The sequence below is a fragment of the Thecamonas trahens genome, assembly GCF_000142905.1.
Source record: "Thecamonas trahens ATCC 50062 unplaced genomic scaffold supercont1.55, whole genome shotgun sequence".
Taxonomy (NCBI): domain Eukaryota; order Apusomonadida; family Apusomonadidae; genus Thecamonas; species Thecamonas trahens.
Window position 1 is genome coordinate 241,744 of NW_013657625.1, and position 15,510 is coordinate 257,253.

The 15,510-nt window shown below is 66.6% G+C and overlaps 1 protein-coding gene across 1 annotated transcript; it reads left to right on the forward strand.

Moving 5' to 3' along the window:
* Positions 1-616: 616 nt before the first annotated feature.
* On the forward strand, positions 617-15,453 carry AMSG_10071 (uncharacterized protein; the record flags this gene model as incomplete). Its single annotated transcript, XM_013898450.1, has 4 exons — positions 617-4,924; positions 4,958-13,123; positions 13,187-14,407; positions 14,464-15,453. 4 exons carry the CDS (start codon positions 617-619, stop codon positions 15,451-15,453), a joined length of 14,685 nt encoding a protein of 4,894 aa, XP_013753904.1.
* Between the last annotated feature and the right edge of the window lie 57 nt (positions 15,454-15,510).

The window sequence follows — 15,510 nt, forward strand, 5'->3', positions numbered from 1 at the left end:
AGGCGATACGACTACCCATCTCAAAACACATTGATCTTGTACGACGATGTGCATCTGGGCGGAAGCAGAGACCGAGAGCTAGCCAGGCAACCAGCCATCCAACCAGCCAGCCAACCAGCCAACCAGCCCGCCCGCCCGCCCGCCCGCCCGCCCGCCAGCCCGCCAGCCCGCCAGCCCGCCAGCCCGCCAGCCCGCCAGCACGCCATCTCCAGCACCGACACTCGTCGCCGAATCGCCCGCATGTCATCGCTGACGCCCGCTGCGGCGAGCCGGCGTATTGCCGAGCTACAGTTCCTCTTGGAACGAGAGAGGGCCGCACACGTACGTACACCACATACACGCCCACACTTTCAACTGTGTGTGTGTGTGGAAGGGGGGAGGGGGGAGGGCTGGCGTGGTGGTGGACGAGGGGAGGCGATGGCGGGCAAGTTCGGCGCCAAAAGGGGAAAGGCTTTGAGAGGTGGTGTGAGCGTGGGTGTAGTGAATGACAGAGACTGATATGGTTTGTTTGTCGGTGTGTGTATGTATGTGTATGTGTGTGTATGTATATGTCTAGGCGGCGGAGTTGCGCAAGTATGAAGACTCGGTCTATGGTTATAGGTCGGTGGAGAGCTCCATGTATCACCTGGTTCACACACTTGCTTCGGAGCAGCAATCACTTCTGGAGCTCCTGGCTCATACTGTCGAGCTGCCAGAGGCTCCGGCAGAGCTCAAGATGGATATGGAGCTGGTGTCAAGGCAGCACGCTCGGGTTATGGAAGAGTTGGCAAGGCTCTCGCCGGAACAGCTCTCGTCGGCCGCAGCAGAGACCTCTGTGGCTCTCGAGACCCGAGCGGTCGTCAGCCCGCTCCGCAACTTGTTTGACCTCCATCCGGAGCTCAAAGCCCACGCACCAGACCACGGCATCGGCCTGGCGACACGTGACCCGCATGCTGTGGTGCGGCTCTCGGCAACAGTGCTCGAGACGCTGAACGGAGAGAACGCCAAGCTCACCACCTCGCTCGCCGACGCGCTGCGCGAAGTTGAGGAGCTCGAGGCGAAGCTCGAGGCGTCGAGTGCTGCGGCAACTGCTGCTGTGGCCTTGCCCGAGGAGGCAGCAGCTAGTACAGCTGCCAGTACGGCGGCTGCGGTCGCGGCCAACACGGCTCAGTTTGAGGCACGGCAGGCGGCGCTGGAGGCCGAGAACGCCCGCTTGCTTGAACAGATCAAGAGCTTGGAGGATGGTATTTTGTTCCTTGACGACAAGGTGACCCGGCTGGAGAGCGAGGCCGCTGCTGCGGCGGTCACGCCCGCGGTCACGCCCGCGGCTAGCGCCGCGCCCGCCCAGTACGGTGCGCGGCCGGCATCTCCAGCGCCGTCGCCAGCGTTATCGTCGTCGTCGTCATCGTTGTCGTCATTGTCGTCGCCCCCGCCGTCGCACGTGCGTTCACCACAGGCGCCACCGCCGCCCGTGGCGGCAGTGCCGACGACCACTCCGCACCTTACCGAGTACATCGCGACGGTGGCAGACCTGCGGCGGGCGCTGGCAGACCAGCTGGCGTCGGTTCCCGAGGTCAAGGTTGCGGTGCCGACCCGGTCCCCGATACGGGCCGTCGGCTTTGATGTAAGCGCTGTCAAGGACGTACAGCACCAGAACCATGTCGTGGCCGACAAGCTGATGGCCACGGTCACCGACCTCTCGCAGCGACACGTCGCACTGAGCGACGACTACGAGACGCTGAGCGCCGAGCACGAGGCGCTGGCCAGGCTCCACGACGAGGTTGTTCAGCAGCGCGACGTGTTTACCCGGCGTGCGCACAAGTATCGCGACCGTGCGCGGGAGCTTGAAGCGACGCTTGCGGCCGGCGAGAGTCATGCCGATGCCGACTTGCGCGCTGAGCGCGACGCCGCGGTGGCAGCTGCGGACGCCGCCGCGGCTACGGCAGACTCGCTCCTGGCGACTTCGCACGAAATCCTCGCCGACCGCAACACGTTCTTTGAGCGGGCAAACCGCCATCGGGCCCAGGCCAAGGAGCTCGAGTCGCGGCTGGCAGCGGCCGAGGCGACGGCGGCTACCACAAGCGAAGCACTGGCGGAGCGCGCTGCGCAGCTTGAAGCCGCGCGTGCTGAACTGGGCCGACTGGTGGCGAAGGTGCCTGGCGAAGCGAGGCAGCGCGCCCGCAGCCCGCCAGGCTTCACGCCCAACGTCCACCGCTACGCCGACGCGCTCGCCGAGGCTGCTGTGCTCGCCAACGAGTTGGCCTCGTCCAACGACGCGCTGGCGGCGCGGCTCGCCGCCGCTCGCGACGAGCTCTGGAACTCGCGGGCGCAGGCGGCGCTGGCGGCGTCGGCGAGTGAGGCGTCGGCGCGACAGGCGAGCGAGGCGGCCGAAACACTGGCAGCTCAGGCCGCCACCATTGCTCGTCTCCAAGCCGAGGTCCAGGGCGCAAGCGAGGCCAATGCCAAACTGACGGCGGCGTCAGCGGCGTCGGCGGCGTCGATCGCTGCAGCGGCCTCGGCCGGCGAGTCGGCCGAGCTCCGCCGCGAGCTGGAGCGACTGACTGCCGAGCTTGAGGCGACGAACGCTGGAACTCGCGCCCTCCGCGACCGGGTTGTTGCCGAGGATGTGCGGCTCGAGCGGGTGTCTGCGCTCTCGGCGGGTCTGGCCTCGTTTGTTGCCGAGACACAGGCGCTGCTTGAGCGCCGCGACGAGCAGCTTACAGAGGCCAAGCATGCACTGGACGCGACGCTGGCACGGCTGCGTGCGCTGGAGGCTAAGGCGGACGACGCGGCACAGAGAACAGCGAGTGAGGAGACGCCGGCGTCGCTGCTCCGACTCAGCGATTTGCTGCAGGCCAAGGTAGCGTCTCTTGTGGGCTCACAGGCGTCGTCGCTGCGGCTGTATCTCGCACGCGTCCACGCGCTCAAGGCCCAGCTGGGCGACGCGCTCGCGGTGTCCGAGGCAAACCGGGCAGCCGAGGCGGCCGGCTATGCGGCGTCGGTGTCTGCGCTGCAGGCGGCGGCGAGCGAGCTGGAGGATCAGGTGGTCGAGCTTCAGGACGCAGTGCGGGACAAGGACGCGGACGCGGAGACACTGGAAGCGCGGGTTGCGCAGTTGGAGCGGGCGCTATCGGCGACCGACTCGCGGCTGCTGCTGCGGTCCGCCGCAACGATGCGCAAGCTGCGAACAACCTACGCACACTTGGCCGACTACGTTGGGACGGTCGATACCGTTCGCGGCGCAGTGACGGCGCTCGTTGAGCGCATGGCTGTTCTGGAGAACCAGGCGCGTGCGGCGACGTCGTCGGCGGAGGCCTCACGTGACGAGGTGGCTGGCCTGCAATCGCAGGTGGCGACGCTTCTTGCCGAGCTGAGCGCACTGGAGGCCGAGACAGCTGCCGCCGCGGCCAACGTTAGCGGCGACGAGCTTGGAGCGTACTCGTCAGACGACGACTCGTTTGTTTCGGCGACCGATGTGCTAACCGAGGGTGAGGCATTTGCTGCGAGCGACACATTGTACTCGCCGCGGAGTGAAGCGGCGACGCTGCGGAGCCAGGTGTCGTCGCTGGAGGCACAGCTGGCAGCACAGAGCTCTGCCAGCCAGCATCGGATTCGCGAGTTTGCGGGCCGGCTCCGGGCGCTACAAGCCGGACTTGTTGCGTTTGTGCAGAGCGCGCCGCACCATGTCGCGGTGACGACCAAGGCGGCTGATGCCGAGACTGAGCCTGCGAACCCTACGCGTGAGGTTGTGTCGCAGTACGCGGCGACAGTTCGCGAGCTGGCGACAGAGCTCGATTCGTTCTTGTCAGACGTGGCGGCGCAGGAGGACGAACTGCGGGCCGAGCGCGAGCGAAGCGCGCTGATGGACGACGAGCGCAAGGCAGCACTGGCGCTAGCACGATCGGCACAGTCGTCGTTGGCTGAAGCTACGGCGTCGCTGGCCGCAGCTGCGCCGGCAGCCGCCAACGTTCCGCCCAACATGCGGAGGTCGCTGGTCGAGTACGCTGCCGGTGTCCAACGCGCGTTGGTGGAATTGACTGATCTAGCCGAGACGCGGCCGGTGAGGCTGGTCGAGGTTCAGCATGTGCTGGCCGAGGCCGAGGCGGACCTTGCAGCGGCGCCGAAGAGCGGCATCGAGGTGGAGGAGTACGTGGCGCAGGTGGGCCAGCTCCGGACCGAGCTGCGGTCGCTGGTGGCCGCCTCGAACTCGGCACAGACCGCGCTCCGGACTGCTCTGGCGCAGTCGGAGCAGGGTCTGGTGCACGCGGTCGATTGCCTCCGTGCGCGAGCGCGGCAGGTGGCTGAGCTGCAGCGGCAGGTGACAGAGCTGCTCGATGCACCCCACCCGGAAGCAGCCAAGGCGCATTCGGAGATGCGGTCGCTGGTGGCGGAGCACGCTCAGGCACTAGAGACTCTTGCGGCGACGAGCACGCTGAGCAGCGCGAGTGATTTGGACGAGTTTAAGGCGCGTGCAGCAGCGGCGGAGCAGGCGGCACAGGAGATGGCTGCGCGGGCGGCCGAGTCTGACGAGCTCGCGAGCGACGCGCGGGCCAAGCTGGCCCAGTACGTGGCGCTCGCCGCTGAAGCCGGAGCGACGGCGCAGGCTGTAGTGACCGAGTCGGAGGTGCTGCGCGCTGGCGGGCGCGACGAGGCGCAGCGTGCCCAGCGTGTCACAGATCATGCGCAGGCGGTGGCCCGGGCACGCGGCGAGCTGACCGAGCTGGTGGCGGCATCGGACCGCAACGAAGCGCGGCTGGCAGCAGCTGCGTCGGAGGCGCAGGCGCAGAGCCGGGCGGCACGGGAAGCACTGGCGCGGCATGCTGGAACCGTCGGCTCGCTGGCAGCACTGGCGGCTAGAGTGGTGGGCGAGGCCGGTGCTAACTCGACGACCTCGATTCGGTCGTACCTGGCGTCGCTGGACGCCATTACTGCCGAGCTTGACGATGTACTTGCAGGACCGCCCCAGGCGGGTGCTGAGTCGGATCCGAACGCGGACGCCTCCCAATGGGTCCACCATAACCTCGCAACGTACCTGGGCTCTGTAGCGCAGCTCCGGACCGTGTTGGAAGAGTTTGTGGTGAGTGCACCCGCTGCGGCGAAGAGCCCGGCGTACCGACAGGAGCTGCAGGCGTATTCGGCGCGGGTGGGAGAGCTCTCGCAGGAGCTCTCGTCACTGCTCATGGTGACCGAGGCTGGGGCGGAGCAGATAAGCGGATACCGTGATCGACTCATGGCGATCACCTCCGAGCTTGTCGAGGTGCTCGCGAGCCACCCGACTCGACCGGCTTTGCGGACCGAGTACGCCGCGCAGGTCGAGTCGGCACTGGCGTCGAGCCTTGCGCTTGTCGAAGATGTCGAAGATCTGGAGGTCAAATACGCACAGGCGCTGCGCGAGCTGGAAGCCGAGCGACATGACCGGATGACCGAGCGATCGCTGATGGAAGCAGAGCTTGCGGCAGCTCGGATGGAGCACGACTCGTTGGAGATGGCACTTGCGCGCGTCCCCGAGCACAACAACACAGCACAGGCAGCGGCGTACGCGGCTGCTCTTGGCCGACGTGTCGCTGCGCTGCACACCGCAGTGTCATCGGCAAACGCCATGGTCGACGCTGCCGTCGAGCGCGAGTCGGAGCTGGAGGCCGAGGTTGCACGGTTGCGGGCAGTGCTGGAGGCTGGGGCCGACAAGACCGACGCAGGAGTGCTGCAGCAGCGCGCGGAGCAGGCAGCAGCTGCAGGTGCGGCGGCCAGGGTGCTGGTGGCTGATATCGCGTCGTCACAGGTTGTTGCTGCAGCGAGCCAGCAAGAGTTGGAGCGCGCAGCTGTCGCGGTGGAGGCTGCGCGTGACATGCTTATTGCTCGAGACGCCGAAGTTCAGGCGCTTCTTGAGGCACTGCCCGCGCAAGCGAACGCAGACAGTGTGGAACGCCTGGCGGAGCGGGCGGCAGCGGCCGAGGCAGCCGCGCGCGCGGCGCGCGAGCTTGTCGCGGAGATGACCGAGATGGAGACGTCGTCACTGGCTGAGATGGAGCAGCGTGTTGTCGCTGCCGAAGCTGCTGCGAACGCCGCACGGGATGTTGTGTTGCTCCGCGATGCCGAGGTCGCGGCTCTGCAGCAGGAGCTGGCAACGCGTCCTGAGAGCCTGACTGCGCTGAAGGAGCGTGTTGTGGCGGCTGAAGCGGCTGCGGCTGCGGCTCGCGAGCTGGTGGTGGACGTGGGCCAACTCGAGGCATCGTCACGGGCTGTTAGTCCGGCGCCTGAGAGCCTGTCTGCGCTGAAGGAGCGCGTTGTGGCGGCTGAGATGGCGGCTGTGGCGGCTCGAGAGCTGGTGGCGGACGTGGGCCAACTCGAGGCATCGTCACGGACAGCGAGTCCGGCGCCTGAGAGCCTGGTTGCGCTGAAGGAGCGTGTTGTGGCGGCTGAAGCGGCTGCGGCTGCTGCTCGCGAGCTGGTGGCGGACGTGGGTCAACTCGAGGCATCGTCACGGGCTGTTAGTCCGGCATCCGAGAGCCTGGTTGCGCTGAAGGAGCGCGTGGCGGTGGCCGAAGCGGCTGCAGCAGCGGCTCGTGAGCTGGTGGCAGACATGAGTGAGATGGAAACGTCTTCGCGGGCTGTCAGTCCGGCATCCGAAAGCCTGGTTGCGCTGAAGGAGCGTGTTGTGGCGGCTGAAGCGGCTGCGGCTGCTGCTCGCGAGCTGGTGGCGGACGTGGGCCAACTCGAGGCATCGTCACGGGCTGTTAGTCCGGCATCCGAGAGCCTGGCTGCGCTGAAGGAGCGTGTTGTGGCGGCTGAAGCGGCTGCGGCTGCTGCTCGCGAGCTGGTGGCGGACGTGGGCCAACTCGAGGCATCGGCGCGGACAGCGAGTCCACCGCTTGAGAGCCTGGTTGCGCTGAAGGAACGCGTGGCTGCGGCTGAGATGGCGGCTGTGGCGGCTAGGGAGCTGGTGGCAGACGTTGAGGCGAAGGGCGCCGCGTCGCAGGCTGCACTGATCCAGCGCGTCGCCACGGCTGAGGCTGTCGCGACAGCCGCTCGAGATTTGGTCTCCGACGTCGCTGCCATGGAGGCGCGGTCGTCAGCACCACCGCCGGCACATGCTATGTCCATTTCCACCATCACTGCTCTGAGCGAGCGTGTTGCTGCTGTCGAGGCAGCGGCCTCAGCAGCTCGTGAGCTGGTGGCCAATGTGGCCGAGCTGGAGTCTACGCCACAAGAGACTAAGCTGTCCGCAGCGGCGATTGATGCGCTGCGTGAGCGTGTGACGTTGGCCGAGTCGGCAGCCGCCGCCGCCCGCGAGCTGGTGGCCAACGTGGTAGAGATGGAGAGCCGTGTCCGCGATGAGCTCATGGAGCGAGTCGAAGCTGCCGAGACCTCGGCAGCCGAGGCACGCGCCATGGTCGCCGAGCGCGACGTCGAGGTTGTTGCACTCCGGGAGGCTCTGGCTGCTGCGCCTGCCACTGTGGCCTCGAAACAGAATGCACACCATTCCGAGGCTACCAAGGCTGCAGCAGCAGCTGCGCGTGAACTTGTTGTCGCAGTGCTAGCATCTGAGGCCGCATCGCGGAAGCTACTGACCCAGCGAGCCGAAGCTGCCGAGGCTGCTGCTGCCGCGGCACACGAGCTCGTTGAGGACCTGGCGGCAATTGAGAGCCAGCATATTGCAGCTGTTGTGGATGTGGCGGAAGAAGCTGCAACCCCAGCTGCGCAGGCGCGCGCGTCGCTAGAGGCTCGTGCGGCCGCAGCCGCAGCCGCAGCAGCCGCAGCCCGCGAGCTTGTCGCCGAATTGGATGCAGCCGAAGCCAGTCGTGCTGCCACAGGCGAGTGCGAGACCGCTAGCGCCGAGAAGGCCGAGCTTGTGTCTCGGACGGTGGTGGAGAAGCGGGTCGCAACTGCCGAGGCAGCGGCTGCTGCTGCGCGGGGCCTTGTCGCCGACGCCGAGGCGCTTCTCGTACAGACAGAGACTGCGAGCCACGCACACGACTCTAGCGCTGCTGAAGCGCTGGCGACCGCAAAGGCCCTCATTGCCGATGTGGACGCTATGGAGGCATCAGCGACAGCAGACAAGCTGGCTATGGTGGAGCAGATTGAGGCGCTCCGGGAGACCGCCCGCGTGCTCCAGGGAGAAAGTCCGAACTCGTCTAACACAGTTGGTTCGGACGCGTCGCTGGATGCGCGGCACGCGTGTGCTGTTGCGGATGTGGCGCAGGCGCTGACTCGGCTGGCGGAAGCCCGCGACACTTATTCAGCTCGCGCTCCGCGCGAGTACGCGGCACAGGTTGCCGCGGTCCAGGCCGCGGCGGCCGATCTTGTCGATGCGGTTGCCCCGCTCGAACGTGAGAAGGCTGTGCTGGTTACTCAGGGCGCCGAGATGGAGTCCCAGTTTGGGGTGCTGGAGCAGCTGGTCTCAGAGCTGGAGGGCAAAGTCATGATTCGCGACACCAGCGACCGCGAAGAAGGCCTGTCAGAGGCGCGCGCCACACTGGCGAGCCGCATCCAGTCATATTTGGCAGCTGTCCGCGAGGCAGCCAGGCTCGCGCCGGATTTACTCGCCGCACCAGGTCAGCCGACTGGCGTCGATATGGAGCCTACGACGGCTGCCGCGCGTGCACTGGTGGATGCGGTCGCTGCACGCGAGCATGCTCTCGAGCAGCGTGTGGCTGTTCTTTCGACCGAGATGGCGTCCATGCGCACATCGCGCGACCGGTTGACAGCCGAGCTGGCGCGTATGGCGCAGACGACGGCACAGGCTCATCAGCAGCAGGCTGAGTTTGCCGACGTAGTTGATGCGCGTGCGTGTGCACGGTTGGCACAAATCAAGGCCATCGCAGCGGTGGCTGGCGAGCTGACGGCCAACGCCCCACAGCCTCACTCGCTCCGTGCGCTTGAAGCCGAACGTGACGTGCTCAAGGCCTCGTTGGACAACGCGCTCGCGTTGCTCGAGGAACACAACGTGACGCGCACTGCGCTGGAGGCGCGACTGCGGGATGTCGAAGCCATCTCGGCGTCAGCTGCCAGTGTACTGGCCTCCGTGCCAGTGCGGCCAGCAGCAGCACCCACAGTGTCGCCTGCTGCGAAGACAGCGAGCGCGCCCGACGACCTGGCTGCCATCCGGGCCGAACGCGATGTGCTCAAGGCTTCGCTGGACAACGCTCTGGCGCTGCTGGAGGAGCATAACACAGCACGGGCCATGCTCGAGTCGCGACTGCGCGACGTCGAGGCCATCTCAGCTTCGGCGGCAGAGGTGGTTGGATCTGTGCCGGAGCCCGCGCCGCAGCGCGAAAGCGGTGTGCCCTCCGATCTTGTTGCCGAACGGCTTGTCAAGGTTGCCGCAGCGGTCAAGGCCGCCGAGGAGGTTGTTGCTTCTACTCCACAGCGCGAGCGCGAGCTCGCATCTTTGCGGGCCGAGCGTGACGAGCTGCAAACTGCAGTTGCCCGCGCACAAGACGCACTCCACCAGGCTACTGTTGATGCTGATCATTTGTCGGACGATGGTGTGACGGGAGATGTTGACACCGCCGCGCTCGACGACCTTGTGGTGGACTTGCACGCGGATCTGAACCAACTAGAGGCTGCGCTGGAGAGTCCCACAGGAGGAGATGACGGTCTGCCGGCAGCCAAGCTGGCTGAGTACGCGGCGGCGGTGGCTGTAGCGCGCGAATCGCTAGGCGAGCTTGCGGCGAGTCATCCGCAGCATGTCGACCGCTTGGCTGCCGAGCTGACACGAGAGCGAGACCGGGCCGCCAGCGACCGAGCCGAGGCCCAGCGCGCCGTTGTGCTCGAGAAGCAGGTGGTTGAGATCGAGGCCGAGCGCGAGGCGCTGGAGGCCAAGGTCACCGAGCTGGAGAGTGGGCGGACTGAGCTTGCTCGTGAGGTTGCAGAGCTCCGGTCGATGCGCGACAAGCTTGATTCTCAGATCGCGAGTCTCGAGGCGGAGGTCGGCGAAGAGCGCAGCGCTCTAGCGTCACAAGTTGCGAGCCTCACACTCGAACGTGACGAGCTTGGTGAGCGCGTCGCTGCCCTGGAGGCCGAGCACGCCGACAAGGTGGAAATACTCCAGGCCGAGCATGCAACGCTGGCAGCCAAGGTGTCCAAGGTGGAGAGCGAGCGCGACCGGGTGCAGCGCGAGCTGGATGCAGAAGCGCATGCTAAGTTCCACGAGCAATACGAGGAGGAGCGCGAGACGGTCGAGCTCCTGCATGAGCATGTTCGCCAGCTTCGCGAGCGCGAGCAGGCTGTGAGCGACGAGAAGGCGCAGCTGGAGGATGAGCTCGAGTCTGCAAAGGAGGTTGTTGCGCGGATGCAGGCTGAGTTTGAGCGGCTCGACGCAGCGCTGCCGTCGCGCGTCGAGGAGGCACAGCTGGCCGAGTCGAGTGTGGAGAGTGCGCGTGCCGAGAAGGACCACTACGCGACAATGCTGGCCAAGTCGGAGGCTCAGCGCGAGGTACTTGCGGCGCGGGTCTCGGAGCTTATTGCGTTGCAAGAGGCCAAGGAGGCACTCGAGCACAAGGCGGCCCAAATGGCAGACCAGGTGGAGTACCTGACGGCCACCGCCGAGCGACACGCGCGGGTGGCCAACTCGCTGCGGGATCGCGAGGCGCGGCGAGCCCGCAACGAGCAGGCGCTGCTCTCTGCCAACGCCGAGCTGACGAAGACCAACTCGCAACTGGGGGTGACGGCGTCGACGCTCGAGAAGGAGCTACTTGCGAGTAAGCGCGACCAGATTGCGCTGATGGAAGAGTTCAAGACTCAGTTTGCAGCGCTCGAGGGCGAGTTGCGCGAGGTGGTGGCCGACGTGGCGTCGAGCGCGGGCGAGAGTATGGTTCCTGAGCATGTTATGGAAGCGCATCGGCGCGACGTGACCAAGCTCGAGGCGCAGCTGAACGTGCTCAACCTGCGCAAGGAAGAGCTCGCGTCGCTTGTCGGTGTCGCGCACGAGCATCGGCTTGATCTCGAGATTGAGCTTGATGCGGCACGCACCGCGCTGGACAAATCGACACAACGGGCAGCCGAGACCGAGCTGCAGCTGAAGGAAGAGATGCTGCGGACTCAGCAGCTGACCGGTCTAGTGACTGAGGCTGAAGCGGCGGCGGCGGGTTACTCGCAGGCGGAGCTGGAACTGAGGTCGAAGCTGGCAAGCCTTGAGGCGCACAAGGCTGCGCTTGCGGCCGAGAACGAGTCGCTGCGGGTCCAGCTTGCCGAATCAGGCTCCGGCGGCGAGGCTAGCGAGCATGCCTCGCTGAAGGCAGCGCTGAGCCGGGCCGAGGCCTCAGTGCGGGAGGCACAGACTGCTGTGGCTGAGCGCGACGCGCGGGTGGCGAGCCTGGAGCGGCAGGTGGAGGAGGCTAGCGAGGCGCAGGCCGAGGCTGCAGCGCGCGCTGCGGCTACCAAACTTGAGCTAGTAGAGGCGCAGAGCAGCCGGGCCAAGGCTATAGCGACGATGCAGGCGCAGGACTCGCAGCTGGAGCACATGCGTGCCAAGCATGCCGGTGTGTGCGTGGAGCGGAGCCAGCTGCGGGCCGACGTGGCGGCGCTGCACTCGCAGGTGGCCGAGGCTGAGCTTGCACTCTCGGATGCGGAGGCGCGGTTGTCCGAGGTCGAGGCGGCACATGCGCTGGAGCTCCGAGCGCTCGAAGATGAGATGGGCGTGTTGGCGACCGCGGCCGAGGCGGCGCAAGCGGCGGCTGCCGGCAACGCGGCGCTTGGCAAGCAGGCGCGTATTTCGGAGCTCACCATTTCGCTTGTCGAGGTACAGAGCGCGCTCAACGAGGCGCGGAGTCGCGAGGCTGCCAGCATGCGGCAGGCGGATGCGCTGCGGGCGCGAGTGGCGGCGCTTGAGCGTGAGCGCGAAGCCTTCCGCGCCGAGCTGCTGGAGCGGTCGCAGGACCGGCCGTCTCAGGAGATTGCGACGCTGCGTGCAGCGTACGCTGATGTGCGATCGCAGGTATCGCGGCTGCATGTTCGCAACTCTGAGCTGCAGCACGAGTTGCGGTCGGTCTCGCTCGATGGGCGGAGCCTGGATGCCAGCGACCCGATGTCGGTGTCTGCTGCATCCGGTGAGGCGTCGGCAATGTCAATGTCGGTCTCGATGGGTGGTGACGAGTCGTCGGGCTCGCTGCGAAGGATGGCGAGTCTGGAGGCGCGGCTGGGGGCCGAGACCGCGTCGCGACAGGAGATAGAGGCGGAGCTCCAGGCTGCACTCCGCGAGCGCACACAGGCGCAGGTCCAGGTTGAGCGGCTGGCCGAGCAGCGCGAGCGCGCGATAGCGGATGCGGCAGCAGCAGCAGCGGCGGCGGAAGCCGAGCGTGAGCGTGCCGCACGCGAGCGTACCCGAATGGAGGCATATGTGGAGCAGATCAAGTCGGCGGCAGCAGCGACGCGCGCCGCCAGCGCTGCGTCTCTGGAGAAGCTGCAGGAGCGCTACGATGCAATGGCAGCCGAGATTGGCGCCGCGTCCAAGGTGGCGTCACCTGGCCGAGAGACGTCGCTTCTTGCCCGGATTCGTGACCTCGAAGGCCAGTTGGATGCTGCTGTGGTTGCCCACGAGGCTGCATCGGCGCAGGAAGACTCTGTTCTGGATGTGTTGCAGGAGGGCATCGAGACCGAGTTGGCGCGGTTGGCTGAGGTGGAGGTCGAAGCCGAGGCGGCTGCTGATGCGGAGGTGAGTATTGAGTATGAGAGTGATGACAGCATTGAGTTGCTCACGTCGAAGCTTCGGGCTGTTCGAACCGAGGTTGTGGCTGCCGAGGAGAAGGCGACCGTTGCCGAGGCCGAGGTCGAGAAGCTGCAGGCTGATGTCGTGGCTGTCGAGGAGAAGGCGATCGTTGCCGAGGCCGAGGTCGAGAAGCTGCAGGCCGCAGTTGTGGCTGCCGAGGAGAAGGCGACCGTTGCCGAGGCCGAGGTCGAGAAGCTTCAGGCCGCAGTTGTGGCTGCCGAGGAGAAGGCGACCGTTGCCGAGGCCGAGGTCGAGAAGCTTCAGGCCGCAGTTGTGGATGCCGAGGAGAAGGCGACTGTTGCCGAGGCCGAGGTCGAGAAGCTGCAGGCTGACGTCGTGGCTGCCGAGGAGAAGGCGACCGTTGCCGAGGCCGAGGTCGAGAAGCTGCAGGCCGACGTTGTGGCTGCCGAGGAGAAGGCGACCGTTGCCGAGGCCGAGGTCGAGAAGCTTCAGGCCGCAGTTGTGGCTGCCGAGGAGAAGGCAACTGTTGCCGAGGCCGAGGTCGAGAAGCTGCAGGCCGAGGTCGTGGCTGCCGAGGAGAAGGCTGCTGGCTCTGAGGCTGAGATTGGCAATGCACGCATGCTGCTCGATCTAGCGGAAGAGCAAGCCGCTGCGGACGCAACCAGGGTGGCGCAGCTGGAGGCTCAGGTCGCGCAGCTGGCAGGAGAGGCAGGACCGTCGGCCGAAGAGCATGTAGCCGAAGTCCAGCGTCTGCAGGCCGAGGCAGCCGCCGCCCACGAGAAGGCTGCGGCTCACGAAGGCGATCTCGAGCGGCTCCAGAAGCGGGTCGAGACGATGGAGAGCGTCCTCGCCGCGGCACGGGCCGCGGCAGAACAGGCAGTTGAGCTCAAATCACAGCTGGCCGAGGTCCGCGCAGCCAAGGTTGCGGCCGAACAGCGGGCGGCCGAGCTCACCGGACAGGTACGTGAGCTATCGAAGGAGCAGGCGGCACTGGAGGCGGCAGCGGCGGCGGGCGAGACACAGCAGCGCGAACTTGCAGTGCGAGCAGAGATGCTGGAGACCAAGCTCGCCGCCGCAAACGAGGCGGCTGCGGCCGGCATGGACACCGAGTCGGCCGAGCGGGCCGAGCTGCAGGAGCAGCTTGTGGAGGTTACAAACCAGATGCGCGAGGTTGTGGCATCCAACGAGGCGCTGCAGGCCAAGGTGGTGCAGCTCGAGGCCGCAAACGAGACGCTCGACTCGCGGCTGTTTGACACCACCGCCCGCGCTGATGAGCTCCAGCGAATCAACGAGACCCTCGAGGTTCGCGTCGACGAGCTGCTCTCGGTGGCCTCGTCTGTTGGTGACGATGCACCCCAGGAGAACGCGACGCCCGGAGGGCGGAAGACGGCACGCGGCGTGCACGTCTACGAGTACCTCAACGAGAAGGAGCCTCTGGATGCGAGCCGCGAGCCTGAGTCGCGACCGGTCTTGGCCTCGTTGTCGTCTGCGCTCAACGAGGCTCGCGCGCTGCGGTCATCGCTCGGTGGCGACGCCGCAAGCTCGACTTTGACAAGTGGAGAAGGTGCCGCGGCGCCGTCAACGCCGCAGCAGCTAGCGACCGCCGCGTCGTCGGTCCATACACTGCGAATGGAGCTGGCCGCCGACGAGGGCGCGGCAGCGATGGCGGATTTTGCAGCCGCGCGTACAGAGCTGGGACATCTTCGGCGCGACAACGCGGCGCTGCTTGCACAGGTGGCGGCGCTCCGCGGAGATACCTCCGTCGGAGTGAGTGCCGAGGCCGAGGCCAACGAGGCTGAGCGGCTGGGGCGCTGGAGCGGTGGGAGATGGAGGCCGAGTACATGGCGCTGTGGCGCGGGGCCGGCGAGGCACAGGCCCGGCATCTGGCGATGAGCACCGAGCTCAACGCAGCATTGGACGCCGTCTCACGCGAGCTGGCGGCGGTCTCATACGAGCGCGAGGTGCTGAGCCTCCGGGTAGAGGCGCTGAACAACCAGGTTGAGGCCGAGGCCGCGGCGCGCAAGGATTGGGAGCAGGAGAAGCTCCAGTTTGAGGTGAAAAAGGCCGAACTGATGGAGGATCTCAACATGGAGCGCGAAGAGCTTTACTATCGCATCGACGGCGAGGTCAAGGCACGGCAGAGCCTGGAGGCCAAGGCCACGCTGCTCGAGTCGGAGCTGAGGCTGTCCAAGTCTGCGCTCTCGCGCGAGTCTGCGCTCCAGTTGGCGGATCTGCAGCGGTCGGTGCGGACGCTCGAGGCGTCCGAAGCCGAGGCCAGTGCTGAGCTGGAGCTTGTACGCGCCGAGCTGAAGGAGGTGAGCGCACAACGTGATGCGCTGCGTCTGCAGGTCTCGCGCAGCGGCGACGGGCTTACTATCGAGGTTGCAAGTGGCGGCGGTGCGTGTGAGGCGTGCCCGATGCGAGCCCGCGAGCTGCAGGCGCTGGAAGACCGGCTGGCCGAGCTGGCGATGGAGAACGAGGAGCTGAGCGAGCAGGTGGCAATGCTCAAGCAAGTCAATGACGACCTCACAGAGAGCTTCAATGTACAGCACGCACGGATGAAGGACCGGCTGGCGGAGGAGGTTGTAGTCGTCGCCTCGCTGCGGCGCAAGCTGACCATGCGCGATGCCAAGCTCAAGGCCGAGACCGAAGCGCGGCTGGCAGCGATGGACAAGTACATCGACAACCTGCGGCAAGTCGAGACTGCCAAGGATCGGATGGAGGAGGACTACCGCGCGCGGATCAAGATGCTGGAGGCCGAGGTCGAGGCACGCGCCGCAGGGCGGCCGATCGGCACGGCGACGTAAATGCGTGGGCTGTTGCGAGTGTTTAGCAGCTTGTCGGCCGCGGCGGAGCGGCTGCAA